We start from the raw sequence: 19,376 nt of genomic DNA on the forward strand, positions 1-19,376 counted from the left end.
AAACCTTAAAGCCCAGTATGTCTGATGAATATAGATTCAAACTGCTCTATACAATATTTGCAGAGAATATAGATACAGCAAAAAGATGACCAAGTTAGATTTATCTCTGAAATGCAGGGATAGTTCAACACATACAAGTTAATGAATTTAAGAAACCACATAAATGGATTTAAAGACAAAACTCACATACTTATCTCAACAGATCTAGATGAAGCCTTTGAAGGGTACAGATGCAGTAGTGGCTGGCATTCATACATCAGTGGTAACCAACAGCTCTGCTCTGTCTCTATATCTATGTCTCTGCCTGCATGCCTGCCTGTGAATCAGGATGCAAAGCTCTCAGCTACTGTGCCAGCTCCATACATGCTGCCAAGTTCCCCACCATGCTAATGGACTAAACTGCTGAACTGTAAGCAAGTCCTCCATTAAATACTTTCTTTAGTAAGAGTTGCTTTCATCATGGTGTCTTTACCCAGCAAAAGAGAACAGTGACTAAGACATACAGATAAGTGTAGGCCTCACCCTTCTTCAAGAAAACTTCTCCTTGCAAGAGATGGAGACCGTTACAGAAAACAATAACTAATCAGAACGCAGAGCTGTGGAGCCCAGTCCCAACTGATCCATCTACAGCACAACTCCTGCACCTAAGGCTCAGGGGTCACTGTGGAAGACAGGGAGTTAAGACTGCAAGAGTCAAAAAAACAGGAAGTTTGCTGTGAGACTGACTGTCTCTCCTAGAAAAGTCAGAAGCTGTACCAGTGAAGTCTCACTAATATGGCTGCCAAAACATGCCCTGAACAAGGACAGTACCAATAGACACGCTAACTTGGATGAGAGAAAGGCCTCAACTCTAGACAAAGAATTGGCGGCAAAGAACTAGAACGCTAAGAGTGAGAGAAATAGTCTTCCCAGGGAAGAAGACACCAACTGGTTATTCAATATGAAAATATACATACAAGTAACATTATACAGCCTGAGCAGGTTGTATTCATGATATTAAACATATATGTGCAGCCATACACAGCAATTAATAAAAAAAAGCCATGAATTTGAAAGAGTAAGGAGGGTTATATGAAACAGTCTGGAAGAAGAAAAGGGAAGGAGGAAATTATGTAATTATAATCTCAAAAAAGTATATAATTAATAAAAAAATTATCTGGAAGTTGAACTAGTACAAATTCAAAGAAAACAATAAAACTATCTGAAAAATAATGAAGTTAAACAATTTCTCCAGGGGGCAAAAAAGCCCATCACACGATTTTCTAGTTACCTTCAGCCTGAGTTCTACCGCAGGGAAATATTTACCTTTTCATTATAACCATGAGGTGATAAAATGTGACAACAGGGCTGACAAAGAGGCGGGGCCATGAGGATGGGTGTGTGCACTAAACTTAATTATGTGGCATTCTGAAGACAAGACTTGACCACTTACCAACATGGAACATAAGAGTACAGAATAGGAGCGCCAGGTACAACCAATATAATTAACTTCCAGTTCAGACCCAAAAAGATCTTCTGGAAATGCTCACAGTCAGCTATTGGATGGATCATAGGGCCCCCAATGGAGGAGCTAGAGAAAGTACCCAAGGAGCTGAAGGGGTCTGCAACCCTATAGGTGGAACAACAATATGAACTAACCAGTACTCCCCGGAGCTCGTGTCTCTAGCTGCATATGAATCAGAAGATGGCCTAGTCGGCCATCAGTGGAAAGAGAGGCCCATTGGACATGCAAACTTTATATGCCTCAGTACAGGGGAACGCCAGGCCCAAAAACTGGGAGTGGGGGAGTAGGGGAGTGAGGTGGGGGGAGGGCATGGGGAACTTTTGGGATAGCATTGGAAATGTAAATGAAGAAAATACCGAATTTAAAAAAAAAAAGGAAAATCTCAAGTGATCCTGGGTAACACTACTTGGTGAGTGTAATTCTGAGCCTCAGTTTCTTTAGCTCCAGAAAGCAGAGACAGGGATATCAGGGAAAGCGGGTACTTGACATCTACAGTGTAAAGTCTAAGGTATTTGCTGTCTATGAAAGCAACAGATCCTATTAACCACATGGGATCTGGGACCTTTAAATCTAGCACTTATACCTGGAATACAATGGCAGGAAGTGTAGTCTGATAGTAGCCATCCTGGTCTGCTTCTGGCTCTGTCTCTTTGCTCCAGTCTTTCTTGTCTGTTTCCAGTGCTTTCCGAAGCCAGGCAATGATGTTGGACTATGAGTTTGGTATTATGGGAAAGGAAAGAACAGGCTCTAAGTTATATCCAACATTCTCCCTGCAGCACTTGCAACTGCACAGACCAGATACAGCTTTTCACAGCACTCCTTGCTTCCAAACACAGAGCCTGCTAGAGCAGCACTATATGCAGCTCACTGGTGTGCAATTCTCATGCTGGTCTTTTCATATGTGGACCAACAAAACACTAACTATAGAGAAAAAGAGAAAGAATCAAGAGGACTATTGATAAAAATTATGCTGGAGGACAAAACCAGATGGCCAGCATCTGATGGTTAGGCCCAGGACATTAGAGAACAGACTTGGCAGCCCAGTCATCTCAGGCCACAGCAGAACACAGCTCTGCAGAACCCAGGGACTCTCAGGAGTGGCTTAGATTCCATTTTGCTGTCTCTTCCATCTTACTGAGACTGTTTAATGGTTATGAGGATGATGTGAGACTGGCCCCCTTGTCCCCAAATTGCCACCTCACTCTGGAACACACTGCTAAGGTGGCTCATGCTCCCTTAGACATAAGGTCTTGCTAGCCAGATAGGTGGCACAGGTTGGGTCCTCCAGCAGAAAAGACTCCCATATCTGTGAAATACATTCAAATGAGCTCCAGACCCAGGCCAGAGTCAGGTATCCCTTCTTTTACAGGTACATGCCCAGACCACTTGAGGAACAGATAGTCTATCGAGAGTTAGCTCAGATGTCTCACCACATTACAGACAGACAACCACCACAGCACTTTCTGGGCGTGCAACCTAATTCTACTCACCGTGAGTGTTGACATGTATGTGTCAAGTAGCTCGGAGACGACATTTGGAGAGAGGAGTGGCTCCAGGGCACTAACATCCACTTCTGGGGCTAGTTCCACATTCCCCATCATCTCTGTACTGCAGTGGAAAGCACGTGTAAACGACAAACCTCAGCAGCACACTCAGACAATACTCTCAAGTGAATCTACCTGTTTGGCTAGACATGTAACTGCATTATCCTAGAGATCTCAATGGTGACGCTTTTACAACTCCACAAAATCAGGAAGACCATGCATGGAAAGCATAGAAAGAAAGGTCAAGGATTTGGGGGCCACTCTATGATGTCACCATGCAGGCTACACAGACACTTATGTAATCTCAATATTACTTCTTCACACTGTGCCAGATGCACAGGGAGCTTGCATTCAAATGCAGGAAATCATCCACAAAGGTCTGTCTGTCTGAACTCACTGTGTCTCTATAATTTGAGACCAGGACCACGCAAAAAGAAATTGTCAAATTGTCACACTTCATTAAGAAGATAACAGACAAGTTCTGTTATTTGGAACAGTAAGCACTGTCATAAAAGTCACTAATCCCTATAGGAGGGTGAGACTAAGGCAAGAAATAAACGTTACTGAAGGAAACGTGTTTACAAGGAAAGAAAGATAACACTCATTTTACTGTGCACAAGGCAGGGAAACAAATGCTAAGTTTCATAGAAAATATATTTGTGCATGCAACTGGGCTCACAAAAGTCTAGGACTCATCACTCAAAACACCGATATGAAGTATATTCAAATATATATTTAGAATAGCATCCCTTCTGAGTGAAAAAGAACTTCATGAAAACCTGCACATATTAAAAGACTATTTGTTTATTTAATCTTGGTTATTTGGCACCAAAACCCCAATGTCCTGTGTTTACAGAGGAAAATGGTTCAAATTCTCCACGGTCCAGTGTAGTAAAGCATATACGATCAACGTGAAGAGAATTCTTAAGTACAAAGGCACTTTCAGCACAGCTCAAGAGAATTGTTGCTCCCTGAGGATTGTTGCTCAATCTTGCTCCCATGTCACTAGCTATGAAAAGTAAAAATATTATTCCCTCTGTGCCTCAGCTACCAAATGGATGTGATCACAGTATACCACCTGTCTCGTGTACATTCAACTGGGTTCACAAACGTCTAGGACACATGACATACTATGCTGTAGGCTATACAATGTGAAAGACCAGAGCATGGAATGATGGAGATTATTTGGACCTCATAAAGTGGTAAAGGCACAAAGTCTAGGCCTATACACATAAACTCTACAAAACAATGGGGCTGGAGAGATGGCTCAGTGGTTAAGAGCACTTGCTGTTCTTGCGAGAACCTGAGTTTATTTCTCAGCACCCATGTCAGACAGCTCACAGACATTTGTAATCCCATTTTCAGAGAACCTACCTCTGGCATCTGAAGGCACCTGCATTCACATATACATAACCATATGTAGACACATACATATCTCCATATAATTAAGAGTAATAAAATACATGTTTTTTAAAGATTACTAAATAATGATCATCATCCATGCCTAGTAATTTCACTCTGTTTATAGTTCTCTGTATTGAGGTAGAGAAACACTCTACTATAAAGTTAAAACCACTTTTAACACAAAATTAACCTCACTGTTAAATCATGCTTTCTTTCTTCATGGTAACAAGAAGGGCATAGCACTGTTTTCTACCCATAAAAGTAAAGTTAAAATTAATAACCATTTTAATTACCTAAACTTAAAGCATCTCACAATAGCCTTCCACTGACATTTCTTTCAAAGTCCACCTTGAACTACTTCATGCTTAAAGTAGCCCAGCTCCTTCACATAAAACAATAGTCTCGAGCTACAATACGAAAGGAGTAACCGATTTTTCTATATAGATTACTTATTTTTCTATATATTCTCATTGCTATTTCTTTATTCTTGGAGATAGGTCCTGCTATTCTGTTCAGGCTGTGCTGAAACCATCTTTCTACTCAGTCTCTTGAGTTCAGGAACTACAGGTAAGGGCTACTAAGTTGGTGTACAACTGGTTGTATTTGAATAATTAACTGTTACAGTGTACTGGTGAGGAAAACAAAGGCTGTGATCTCTTTACCAACCTGGTGACTGAAAAAGTCACTGAATTTCCTAGGGCTATATGCTCCCAACCTACAAAACATTCCAATACTATACTTGTCTCAGGAAATCACTGTGAAGAAGGAAGAATGCACACAGTGAGCACAGAAAATAATCAACACCATGGCGCACAACTGAGTGCTCAAGGGAGATAGGAAAGGCCATGGAGAAATACTGTGCCAACATGACAGGCTAGTTCATCCTCAAGGATAAGTCACCAGCAGGCAGAACAGAAAGACCTTCACAAGCCAGAAAAAGACATGGGTTCAAAATGGATGAGACTGTCTGTTAACTGTTGATCAGTATGCAAAAGCAGAAAAAAAAAAAAAGAAGTTTCTATATAAAAAGACACATAAAAGAAATTCTACCTGGTGTAGGTATTTAGGACCCATGTCAAGAGGCTCACAATCTCGTTGGCCTCAAGGTCCTCTGACGCAAGGTCCTGCATCCGAGTGCTCAAGGCCTGGTGGTACATGCTCAGGAGGTTCTTAAAGATCTCATAGTGCGGAGGGAAGCACTGGGCCATCAGGTTCTTGGCAACAATGAGATCATCCAGGACATACTTCCTAATGATCTCCAGGTGGCGCACAAGCCACATCTTGTCAGATTCTCTGGTGTCTGCCTGTGTACCTTCGATTCTAGTTGTCACAGTTCTGTCCAAGATGGCAAACATTTTTTCTTTCCAGTTTTTGGGCCTTCCAGGAGGAACAAACCCAGTTTGCTTTTTTCGATCAAGTATCCGCCTGTCAATTTTTTCTTCTCTTTCAATGATTCTGACCACGGAGACCAGCAAGGTAGGATCGCGGCGGACAGTGACAAGTGATCTTTGCAGCACCATCCACAGCTGCTTAGCCAGCTCATCAGAGAGCCCCTGTGTGCTACCAAAGTAGCCATGAATGAGGGTCATGTCCCGTTTGTTCCCACTGTCCATGCGGTACTGCTCACACATTAGCCCATCCCGAGAGCACTCCAGATCCATTAGCTTCCGGTGGGCTTGCAGGAGGGCCCCTTGCTCGATGAGATCTTGGGTCTCCCTCACAATCTCAGGAACTAGAAAAAGGTACAAGTTGATTTGGTGAAAACACAGAAATGACAGCAGGTAAAGCAAGAGGCACCTGGCATCCATCCTCCCACCTGGACAGAAGCCCTGACAGACCCTAATGGTTTTCAGCTATGGAGTCTATGAAAGGCTAGAAATCTTCATAAACCTAGCCATAAAAGGCCTGATGGAAAGTGAGTTATTATGGTTCATTCAGCTACATGTGCTTTTTCTAAGGCACTGAATGCCTTCTTTCCAGAGCTAAAGTAGGCTTCAGAAAAAACCCATGCTTTCAAGTATGGTGATATGTGTTCTGATTATTGACTGCTGCTTCTAACTGTTTTATAGCCACTATTGCTAATGTGAATTCCAGGAAATAAAGAGAATGGCTACCTTCCTTTCTCTAATTTTCTTTCTATCCCTTTGGAAGTCCAATAGATAAGGACATTCAAAAGCACACGTGTGTGTGTGTGTGTGTACATGTGTGTATGATGTGTCAGAAAAATCACTATGTATATATGCTTAGGCAGATTCCAGGGTCCAGGCTTAGCATATTAGAATCAAATGCCTAAAGCAAAACCACAAAGAACACTACAAACATACCCCATTCAATAAATATTCAAAAATAAACCAGCAGGCCTGCTTAGACATAAACATTAAAACAACCGTTTATCTAAAGTGAGTGCAAGGGGAATTTGAGCAGGCAGGAGATGGAACCAGAAAATGTTAAGAGAGAATAATGGCAATTATCAGGAACAGAAAGAAAAAGGCTAAAGAAAGTAGACAGAGCCAAGAAGATCTCATGGTCCTATAAGGCAGACCAGCATATATACTGTAGTAACTTCAAAGGAAGAAGATAGAAGAATGAATGGCTGGAAGCTCCAAAGTTTGATAGATGACATGAATGTAAATGTCTTGGCAAGCAAGGTAATGGCCTGCCAGTCAAAGGACCCATACTAAGTCATGAAGCTGTGACAGCAGTAAAAGAAGAAAAGGTACCCTAAATAGTGTCACTAGTAAATTTCTCTCAGAAATTCTAGACACCAGATGTATCTGGCACTAAATATTTAAGTATTTAGTATTAAAATGTATTTTTAGATACACTGAAAGTACTAAAAACAAAAACCTACTACCAACTAGCAATGGCTTTTCTTCTTTTTTCTTTTTTTATCATCCTTTGAGACAGGGTCTCAATCTGTAGACCACACTGAAAAACATGCAATAATCTTCCTATCTCAGCCTTGCTGGAACTACAAGTGTGAGTCACCAAGACCTGCTTTTACCAAGAATTTTTTATCCAGCTTCACTATCATTCAAAAGTGAAGGAGGAATTAGGATGCCAAAATAAGAAAAAGATGAAAAACCTTTATGATTAGACTTCTTTGTAGGACACACTAGAGGGAATTCTGTGGGAAAAAAGACATTAGACAGTAACTTGTGAAATGACAATAACTGGGAGTTGTAAAAAAAAACTTCAGCCAGGAATAGTGACACGCACCTGTAATTCCAGCACTTGTTGGGTAGAGGAAGGAGAATCAAAAAGTCAAGTCATATTTAGCTACATAACAAGTTCATAACCAGCCTGGGTTACATGAGACCATCTTAAAAACTCAACACAAATAAGACTCACACAAAAACAAAGTAGGAAAAATCTCAATAAAAGTAAATACAAGACCAAGTATTTAACCCAATTTTTTTGTTTTCTATATGATCTGAAGAACTAATAGAGTTATTAGTTCATTTCTGGACATATACAAAGTATAAAGAAGAAAGTAAAGAGGGGTGGGAAGAAGTTATATAGAAATAAAGCTTTTACATGTTGGTGAATTCATGATGGTATAAATTCAATCTGGAGGTGGTAACAATTTCAAGATATTAGATGTCAGTCCTACAGGAACCACAAGGAAAATATCTAAATACACAAGAAAGAAAGAAAGAAAGAAAGAAAGAAAGAAAGAAAGAAAGAAAGAAAGAAAAGAAAAGAAAAGAAAAGAAAAGAAAAGAAAAGAAAAATGGGAACTTAAGTATCTCTTTAGAAAAAATTAGAAGAACACAGAAAATTATAGCATGTGATGTAAGGGACAAAAGTCAGCACATGAAAAGCAAACAGTAGCTCGTCTTTCTTACTAGTAATTACTTTACTTTCTTACTAGTAATTACTTTAACTTTTCTTTACTTTAACCTTTTTACTTTAACCTTTCTTACTAGTAATTACTTTAACTATAAGCAGTTTAAACTCTTCAATCAAAATAAATGGCAGAAAATTTTAAAAAGTGATTTAATCATGGGCTGGAAAGATGATTCAATGTTTATGAGCGCTTGCTGCTGCTCCAGAAAACCTGGATACAGCATCAATCCCGTAACCCTCACAATCATCTCTATCTAGTTCCAAGGGATACCTCACTGTCTCCTGGCCTCTTTGAGCACTAAGCATTGCATATGGTGCATATGTATACACGTAGGAAAACACTCATACACATAAATAAACGTAATTTTTAAAAAGTCATTTAACCATACATGTCTACAAAAGACTACCCTTAAGCTGAGAATATTAGAGAAACATTGCCCATGTAAATAGTAATGAAAAGTCAAAAGAGGTATTACATGAGACAGCTTTAAGTAAATTGAAGGAAGATATAACAGAAGCATCTATTAACAAGATGGTACAGTTACACAGTTATGACAATTATTGTCATTTCTGCATCTCGAACAGACTACAAGAATATATGAAGCAAAAACTGACAGAACTAAAAGGAGAGGCACAGCTCTGTAAGGATCACTGCACTGGAGACCAGTACCTCCTCTCAGTGAGGACAAAACTAGCAGAAGGCGTGTGAAGAAACCGAGGATCTATGCAATACAGTAAAACACAGGGACTCTCAGTCAAGCCCAGTCATATGCAAGGAGACCTGCTGAACTACCTAGAAGGAACAAAGACCAGCAGGGTCCCTGAAATAAAGAATATTTAATAGAAATAAAGACTAGCTGAGCCACCTGGAAGGACACTCCTTAACCTGTTGAGCTGCCTGAAGACTGTGCAGTGTGCTCTGAGATTCCAGCTTGTGTGAGCTGGCATCCATGCTTCGGTGGGCTTTGTTGATATAGCTCTCTGAGTTATTTCTGTTCATGGAAAACCAGATGGCTAAAGAACATAATCAACAAAAGCCTGGATAATATGGCACCACCAGAATCCAGCTATCCCACTACAGCAAAGAGTCTACCATATCTGAATTGAAAGAAAATACCCTTAAATCTAATCTTATGAAGATGACAGAGGCCTTTAAAGAGGAAATGAATAGATCCCTTAAAGAAATAAGGAAAATACGATCAAACAGGTGGAAGAAATAAAACAGTTCAAAACCTGAAAATGAAAATAAAAGCAATAAAGAAAACACAGTCTGAGAGGAGATGGAAAACCTAGTAAGGAGAACAGGAAATAGAGATACAAGTATCACCAACAAAATACAAGAGATGGAAGTGTGAATCTCAGGAGTAGAAAATACAACAAAAGAAATTGATACATTTGTCAAAGAAAAGGCTAAAGCTAAAACGTTTCTAACACAAAACACCCAGGAAATTTGGGACATTATGAAAAGACTAAACTTAACAATAATAGGAAGAGAAGGAGAAGATTCCCAACTCAAAGGCCCAGAAAAGATCTTCAACAAAATCATACAAAAAAAATTTCCCCAACCTAAAGAAAGACATGCCTATAAACATACTAGATGCTTGCTGACACCAAACAGAGTGGACCAAAAGAGAAAATCCTCCTGCCACATAACAATCAGAACACTAAATGTACAGAAAAATGAAAGAATATTAAAAGCTGCTAGGGAATAAGGCCAAGTAACTTAAAAAGACAGAGCCATCAGAATTGCACCTGACTTCTTCAAAGAGACTTGAAAGGTCAGAGGGGCTCGTGCAGCTGTCTTGCAAACCCTAAGACACCACAGATGTCAGTCCAGACTACTATATCCAGCAAAACTTTCAATCTCCATAGATGGGGATACCAAGATATTCTATGACAAAACCAAATTTCTGAACAGAACACCCATAGCTTAGGCACTAAGATCAACAATTAGTGAATGGGACCTCATGAAACTGGAAAGCTTCTGTAAGGCAAAGGACATGGTCCACAGGACAAAATGACAATCTGACAGAGGACTAATATCCAAAATATATAAAGAACTCAAGAAACTAGACACCAACAACCCAAATAACCCAATTAAGAAATGGGGTACAGAGCTAAACAGAGAAATCTCTAATGGTCAAGAAACACTTAAAGAAATATTCAACATCCTTAGTCATCAGGGAAATGCAAATCAAAACAATTCTGCGATTCCACCTTACACCCAGGATCAGGTATGGGGCAGGGAAACAGGAGAGAAGTCCAGAAGGCCTGAAGAATGAATAGAAATATACAGCAGTATGGGGTGGGAGACAGGGGTAACCTCTACAAAGTCCCAGATACCAGGGATGTCAGAGGCTCCCAGGATCCAATGTCCCCATTTCAGCTAACCAGACTCCTCAGAGACTAAGCCACTAACCAAAGAGCATACATGGGCTGGTCCATGACATCCCACTACATATGTAGCATAGTCTGGCCTCATTGAAGGGGATGCACTTGGTCCTGTGAAGGACTGATGCCCTAGAGAAGGAGGATACTAGAGGGGTTAGGTGAGAGTAGATGGGTGGGTAAGGGATCACCCTCTTAGAGGTGAAAGGGAGAGAGGATAGAGTAGGGGCTTGTGGAGGGAGAATCAGGAAAGGGGACAACATTTGAAATGTAAATAAATAAAATAATTAATAAAATAAAATAAAATTGAAAAGACAAAGAAAGTTCTCAAACTAACAATCCAACTTTACAATTTAAGGAGCTGAAAAAAGGAGATGGGTTAAAGAGACGGTTCAGTGGCTAAGAGCCCTTGTTGTTCTTACAGAGAACCCAATTCAGTTCCCAACACTCACACAGAGGCTCACAGCTACCTACAATTCCAGTTCCAGGGGCTCTAATGCCCTTTCTGACTTCTGCACATCATAGGCATGAATGTAGTACACATACATCCATGTAGGCAAATACACACAAAAAGTAAATGAATCTTTAAAAAAAAGAGTAAGTAAATTCAAAGCTAAAAGGAAGGAAATAATAGAGATTAGAATACAGATAAACAAGAGTATATAAAAACCAATAGAGATAAACTGATCCTTTGAAAAGATTAAGGAAACTGGCAAACCCTTAGCTCAAATGGTCTAAGAGAAAAAATTCTAATTAAAAAATGAAAGTAGGAATATGACTACTAATTCTTTAGAAATAAAAAAGAAACTGTAAAAGAGAACAGTGGAAAACTGAATACCAAGAAACTGGACAACCCAGATCAAAAAAATTCCTGGAAACAAAACCTACCAGACTGAAAAACAAAGCAGTAGAAAATCTGAACAGATCTCTCTATAAAGAAAGTCCCTATCCCAGTTGCATCACTAAGGAATCGGCCAAACATTTAGAGAACTAGCTCCAGTGTTTCTTGAGGTTTTCTAGACACTGAAAAGTTCATGGCTGGAGCCAGCTGACACTGTTCAGGAGTGAGCTGTAGAACATTCCGCATTCCATAACACAGTACCAAAGAGTCAAGTCAGTCAGTCAGTCAGCCCTCTGCCTCTTTTCCAGGATCCTCGAAGCTCTGGCTGTCGTCACACTGAGAGCCTCCTGACCTGCTGTGTTCTGCCCACCTGGCTCCCCTGTCACCTGTTCCCTGGCCTGTGCACTTACTTGTCCTAGCTTAAGAACTGCTCTTCTCCCAGATCTCTGCCTCAGGGCCTGCCTCCCATCCTGCGCAGGCAGCTGCCCCTCTAAAGAACATGTACTTCTACATCTATTCTTGCTCAGTAGACTCCTAGTCATGCATCCACAGCTAAAACCAGCCGCTCTGCAGTGCACGTCTGTGCACCATCCCGACACAGATCGGTATGTTCTCCACTGGCTCTCCATTTACATCTGCTCAACTGACCCTTTCCATTCATGTTCAGAGAAGTGATGTGAGCAGGCAGAATCAAGCACACTGTGCACTCAAGGGAAGGCCTAAAAAGTATATAGCAAAGAAACGCTGGTCTTGCCTCTACTCATCTCACAGAGCTCCCAGTGTTTGAAGGAAAAGCAAGTATGTGTATGGGAAGATACAGTCATGAGTATTCTAGAGCCACCCAAATCCTCCCCCAATTCCCCTCTCCTATCCGCCACTCACCAGAGAATATGTTCTTGAGGTTCTCCACAGCTGCAGCCAGCTGGCTATGCTGCACCACTGCATCTTTTACATCTTTGAGACTCTCAATGGTGTTGATGCTTTGCCTCCAGTCCTTGCTGACATCAGCCAGTGACTGCTGGATATCCTTGACATCATTTAATGCATTGTGGAGCTGGCTTAGGCCTGTGCGTACCCCATCTAGTTGAGACTGGATGGCAGCCTAAAGGAGACACCATGCAAGTAAGCAGAGTCAATGACAGCCATACATGATTTCAAGAGGAATACATTTTTCCAGGGAGGATCAAGTTCAGAAAGAACCATTTAAAGGGAACAAAAACTACCCAATTTTAGGGGGAAAAGACAAGAGAATAATTTAACTTTTTGTTTTTTTCAATACTGTCTGGGAACAGAATAATGTTATATTTTAAAGCTTAAGTAATACTTAAAAAGATTAATAAGCAGAAAGCAGAGAAAGGGTCAGTTTCATTCAGGAGATTGTAGAAAAGAATAAATTTCAAAAGGAACACATTAACAAAGAAGAACAGAGATTCTATCATCTCCAGCTCAGTAACCAGCAAATCCTACCTGGCTGCGGGGAAAGCAAAGACCAAACAGTCCAAGTGACCAGAAAAATAACCAACAAAATTACAGGAACCAGCAAACTGGTCTCAATAACTAAATAAAAAATCATCTTCATTCAATTAAAAGATACAAACTAACAGACTGGACTGGAAAAACAAACAAACCAAGATCCAAATATCTATTATCTCCAAGAATCACACCTCATGGGCAATGATATTCATAGACTGAGAATGTCAGACAGAAGTTGATTTACTTTGGAACAAATAAAAGCTGAAAAGAAGGTCCTTAGCTTTACTGAAATAGGATAAAACAGACATCAACAAAAATTAGGCCATTATTCTGAGATCTGATAAAGTAGTTTTAAAACCAAAACTTTTCATAAGACATAAAGACCGATACATATTAAGAAACAATCCATCAAAAAGTTACAACTGTAAATATATATGTACCAAATAATGGGTCTCATGATTTTATAAAATACTACTGGATATAAAGGGGCAGACAGGTCCTGATACTGATAAAAAAAAAAAAAACCTCACTGTTATCAATAGGTCATTTAGACTAAAAAAATCAATAAAGAAAGTTCATTGTTAAATTATACCACAGAACAAATGGACTTAAAAGCTTATCTATACACAGGCATGCCTAACTTATTGACACTGCAAAATGATTTGTTACCTACAAAGTTTGCACTCAACTTCACAATAGGATTATTTTTTAATTTCATGTTTTAAATAACCTTAGTATTTTATGTTGGGCTACATTCATAGCTTCACATAACAGGTTATACACACCTGATTCTACAGAGTATTCAAGCCAACATCTGAATAATATACATTTTTCTTATCAATCTATGGAACTTTCTCCAACACAGATCACATTTTAGTCCACACAGTAAGTTTGTTTTAACAAATACAAAAAAATTCAGACAATTTCTCTTATCTTATTCGATCATAATGGAATAAAATAAGTAATCAACAGCAAGAGAAACTACAGAATCTATAAAAATAATTGGGAGACTAAATAAAATAATCTTGAATGACCAGTAGGTTATAAAAAAAAAAAGAGTAGAAATTTAAAAATCCTTAGTAAATGAAAATAAAAGCACAGTTTATCAGAACCTATAGGATATAGCTAAGGCTATCTTTCAAAAAATTCATAGCCTTGAATGGTTACACGAAAAAAAAAAAAAATCAGAGATCTCAAACCAATTAACTAAGGATCAGAGATTCAGGATCTTAGGAAAACAAGAACAAGATAAATTCAAACAGCAAAAAAATAATAAATATTAGGATCAGGAAAGAAATGCATAAAATGGAGATAAAAATGGCAATACATAGAATCAACCAAAGAGTTAGCTCTCTGAAAAAAAAGAAAGAAAGAAAGATTGGCAAAATAACCAAGATGGGAATGAAGGCCCAAATTAATAAAAATCAGAGATGACAAGGGGGACAATAGATACCAAGGAAATCCAAAGGCTTGTTAGGGAATAATTTAATGCCATGGCCCCCAAACTGCAAGCTCTAAGAAATGAATAAAAAGAACTCCTAAATACATATGACCTACCAAGTTACATCTAGCAACATAAACAACTTAAACATACCTGAAACAAATCACAAGACAGAAGTAGTAGAGTCTCCAAACAAGGGAAATCCTGGGCTAGACAGATTCTTCACTAAACTCTACAAGACTTTTAAAGAAGAGCTGATACCAATGCTCCTCAAACTTTCAGAAACCAAAATCATTCTATGAAGATAGTATTACCCTGATACAACAGTAGTCAGTCTAAGGACACCACAGTAACAACAATAAAGAAAATACAGTAAACTTTCCTGGTAAACGTAGAAGAAATAAAATTATTAGTAAAATACTCATAAGCTGAATTCAAGAACATATCAAGAAGCTCATTATAATAATAAAATTAGTTTCATTCCTGGGATGCAAGACTAATTAAAAGCAAAAATCAATAAATATAAAACAACACATAAATAAGCTTGAAAGGCAGAAATCATACGATCCATCTCAATAGACACAGATAAATTCAATACTACTTTCACAATAAAAAAATTTAGGGATAGAAAGAAAATAAAGTATTATGGGTATTTATGACAAACCTATTGCCAACATTATACCAATGGGTAAAGCTGAAAGTAGTTCCTCTAAAATTAGGAATGAGGCAAGGTGCCTACTCTCTTCACTCTTACTGCAGTACGGTAAGTCTTAGGTACAGCAAGAGAAAGCAGAGGAATACAAATAGAAAAAAAGCAAAATTACTCCTATTTACAGATGGCATGACCCTGTATTTCAAAAACCTTTAAGACTTCATCAGGAAACTTACAGACCCGATAAACACTTTCAGCAAAGGAGCAGAATATCAACATACAAAATCAGTAGCTTTCCTATATAGTTAGTAGCTAACTTGCCAAGAAAGAAACTTTTTTTTTTTCCTCTTAAATCTCACAATAGCTTCAAAACAAATAGTATACACCCAGGAACAAACATCAGCAAGGAGCAGAAAAAGCTTGACAATACAAACTTTAAAACACTGAAGAAAGAAATTGGAGACACTAGAAGATGAAAAAACCTCTTATGCTCATTAAATTTTGTGAGGACAGCAGACAAAAATTCATGCAATCCTTATTAAAATCTCAATGACATTCTTCATAGAGTTGAAAAACAAACCTAAGGTTGCTATAAAAGCACAGGACCTGAAAGAGCCAAAGCAACTTTATGCCAGCAAACAAACAAACAAACAAAAAAAAAAATTGTGTTTTGTTTGGAATAGCCATAGAGGTCAGGAACTTACTAAGGGGCCATGAGGAGAGAGAGTCATGGGAGGAAAGTAAGTCAGAGTGTACTAGTGTAAGGGGCTAAAAGGCAACAACAGAACGGGCAGGGTTAAAGTGAGGTGAGGAAGCAGAGGGTACAGCAGGAGTATGGGAAGCAATAAATAACACTAAAGACATAAGGACACCTACTATTATAGAAATGTCCTAAAAAGACATAATATAGAGTCAAAATGGAGTGTCCTGGCTAGTTCTATGTCAACTTGGTGCAAGCTAGAGTTATCTGAAAGGAGGGAACCTCAGTTGGGAAAAGGCCTCTATAAGACCCAAGCTGTACAGAAGTTTCTTATCTAGTGATTGATATGGTAGGGAACCAGCCCATAGTGTGTGGTGCCATTCCTGGGTTTTATAAGACAGCGGGCTGAGCAAAGCCATGGGAGCAAGGCAGTCAGCAGCACTCCTCCATGGCCTCTGAATCAGCCTCCAGGATCCTGTCCTGCTTGAGTTCCTGTCCTGACTTCCTTCGATGATGAACAGTGTGCGGTGGAAGGTAAGCCAAGTAAACCCGTTACTCCCCAGGTTTCTTTGGTCATGTTTTTTTCAGCACAGCAACAACAACCCTAACTAAGACATGGAGTAAGCCTGTCACAGGGCAACAATGTCCCTACTTGACACTGGAGGCTAACAAATAAAAAGTCCAGTGCCAGAAATAGGTCATTTCTTTTGGAGCTATTGGCTAGTGTGGACCCATAGACTTTAAACATTACAGTCCAATGCACTGTTCTTAGGTAGGCTCTCAGTCCTTGATGCTACAAGACCTGTTGTTGAAGATACCACATGCTTGAATGATAGAACCTTGGAAGATGAGGCTGCTATGGACCCAGAAGGTTCATCCCTGCTGAATAGCTTTACAGTGCTGGTGGGTGCTATGCAAGCTACCAGAAGAGAAATCACCAGTTGTGCTCAGCTGTAAACTGTGAGCTACAACAAGACAGGTCTGTCAAGACAGGTCTATTGGTGCAATCATGGTGCAAACCCCACGGGAGTAACCATCTACTTTCTGCTTGGATTTAAACCGAGCTCCAGAAGATAAAACTCACCCCTAGGATCTTGCTGAGCCAAGAACCCATGGCTAAACAGTTCACAGGCCTCAAAAGAGAACCTACTATTATTTTGCTAAAGGGACACGTATTAAATTGATTCCTAATAACTTTCATTACACAGTTAAATCAATGCATCCCTCGATCCTCACCTGAGAAGCTTTCACTTTCAGTGGATGACGTTTAACACGGAAACTCACAACCAAGGTGCAGAGAATAAGAAAGTGTAGAATGCGCAGCCCTAAAGGGAACATACCTCTGGTACCTCACCTCCCCCTCCAAAAATAAGTTCAATCAGAGACCATTATGGAAGAGGTGACAGACAATGTGTAAGAGCCAGAGGCAGTGAATGGTCACACGGACACATTTGGATACAGTACAGCAGCTGCACATATGAACTCACAATGGTTTTGACAGCAGGCACAACACCTGTGCACACCCAAATCAGACTGAATTCCAGCATATCCAGGGAGCTGGGCACACAGTCCCACGCCTGGCAGGGAGGCTGGCAATTGTTACCTGCTGGGAAGAGAAGGGTCAGTTTTCTCTAAGAGTCTAGCACCTAGTAAGTTGACTACACTCCAGTAGAAGACCATACATCTAAGAATATCTGGGCAGCAAACTGGTTTTGGAAGTTTGTTGTTTTTCTTTTTCTAGAAGGACACAAAGTTGGTTGGATAAAGAAATGGAAATGGATCTGGGCAGAGTTGGAGAGATGAGTATTATCAAATAACATTGCAGACAACTAAAAAGGTTTTAGGTGCACTAAAAACTTTCCAAGAACTAAGAGATACAAAGTGAAAACAATGAAATAAGAAAAGTCAACCCTGAAATTGTTATAGAAGCACAGGACTGAAAAATAAAGTCATAACAGCGCAGTGCTTACATGAAAACTGACCCACCAACTAACGGAACAGGCTGAAGAGCCAGAAAAGAAAGGAAATACAACTCCAACCATCGAGTTTTTGGTAAAGGTTCAAAACCATAATTGGAAAAGATGCTCTCTTTAAAACAGTGCTGGGAAAACTCAGTACTCACATGTAGAAGAATAAAACCAGATTCCTGTCACTCATTTTGCACAAAAAACAATTAAAAATGGATCAAAGATCTTAATGGAAGACCTGAAATGCTACAACAAAACAGAGAAACATTGTAAGCTACAAGCATAGGCAAGATGCCTTAAAAAGAAGTCAAATAGGCTCAAGAAATAATCATTAAGAGCTGACAAATAGAGCCGGGCGTGGTGGCGCACGCCTTTAATCCCAGCACTCGGGAGGCAGGGGCAGGCAGATTTCTGAGTTCGAGGCCAGCCTGGTCTACAAAGTGAGTGTCAGGACAGCCAGGGCTACACAGAGAAACCTTGTCTCGAAAAAACCAAAAAAAAGAAAAAAAAAGAACTGACAAATAGGACAACAAGAAGTAAAAAGGCTTCTAAACAGCAAATGTTACAATCAAAACAGTGAAAAGGCGGCCTACAAAACAGATTTTTGCATTCTCTATATCCAACAGGAGATTAAAACCTACCACCCATAAACAAGTAAACACACACACACCCCAAATCTCCATTAATAAGCTAACAAACTGAACATATAGCTATCAAAAGAAGAAATGCAAGTAAGATCCATGAAAAAAATGTTCAACAACATTATCCTTTAGGAAAATGCAATTGAAACTATACTGGGTGTATGTGGTGACACACAACTGTAAAGCCTGCACCCAAGCCCTAAAGCAAAAGAACTATTGTGAATTTGAGGCCAGTTTGGGCTACACAGGGGGTACAAAGCCAGCCAGAGGTGTATGGTGAGATCTTGCCTAAAAACATCACACACACACAAAACAATCAATCAAAGAAGCAAGAATAGCTGGATAAGCAAAAGTACATTAATATTCTATCTCACTCCAATCATAATGGCTATCATTTAAAAAACATGCTGGGAGACGACGGAGAGATGGCTTGGTGGATCAAGAGCACTTGCTGTCCTTGCAGTTCTGGCTTCAGTCACCAGCACCCACATGGTGGCTCACAGCCACCCATCCCAGTTCCTGGGGCACCTAATGCCCTCTTCTGACCTCTGCAGACACCAGACAGGCACATGGTACACAAATATGTACCTCAGTATGGAGATATCTTCCAACCATAAAACTACCATACAATCCAGCTCTATCACCCCTAGGTGATCCAAAAGAGTCTAAGTCACGAGCCAGAGAGATACTACTAGCACAGCTGAGCTTATTGCTGCACTAGTCACAAAAGCCAAGACACAGAACTGGCCTAGAAGTCCACCAACAGATGAATGGATAAAGTGCACAATAGAATTTTATCCAACTGTGAAGAAAGATGAAATTATGTCATCTGCAGAAAAAAGAAAGGAGAGAAACTGGAGGTCATTTTGATTAAATAAGTCATACTCAGAAAAACAAATATTGCATGTCTTCTTTCAGAGTTAAAGAAATTAGATTTAAGTACACACACACACACACACACACACACACACA

The 19,376-nt window shown here is 39.6% G+C and overlaps 1 protein-coding gene across 3 annotated transcripts in view; it reads right to left on the minus strand.

Moving 5' to 3' along the window:
* The window catches only part of Exoc3 (exocyst complex component 3), a 38,108-nt gene that overhangs the window by 15,895 nt on the left and 2,837 nt on the right, over window positions 1-19,376 (minus strand). For all 3 annotated transcript variants that reach the window (XM_021180434.2, XM_029468259.1, XM_029468260.1), the window contains 4 exons: window positions 12,413-12,632; window positions 5,503-6,184; window positions 2,995-3,112; window positions 2,088-2,213 (listed from right to left, as the gene is read on the minus strand). In XM_021180434.2, the coding sequence (XP_021036093.1) occupies window positions 2,088-2,213; window positions 2,995-3,112; window positions 5,503-6,184; window positions 12,413-12,632 (1,146 nt within the window). The remainder of the gene's footprint in view (window positions 1-2,087; window positions 2,214-2,994; window positions 3,113-5,502; window positions 6,185-12,412; window positions 12,633-19,376) is intronic.

The sequence above is a fragment of the Mus caroli genome, chromosome 13 (genome assembly GCF_900094665.2).
Source record: "Mus caroli chromosome 13, CAROLI_EIJ_v1.1, whole genome shotgun sequence".
In the NCBI taxonomy this organism is placed as follows: domain Eukaryota; kingdom Metazoa; phylum Chordata; class Mammalia; order Rodentia; family Muridae; genus Mus; species Mus caroli.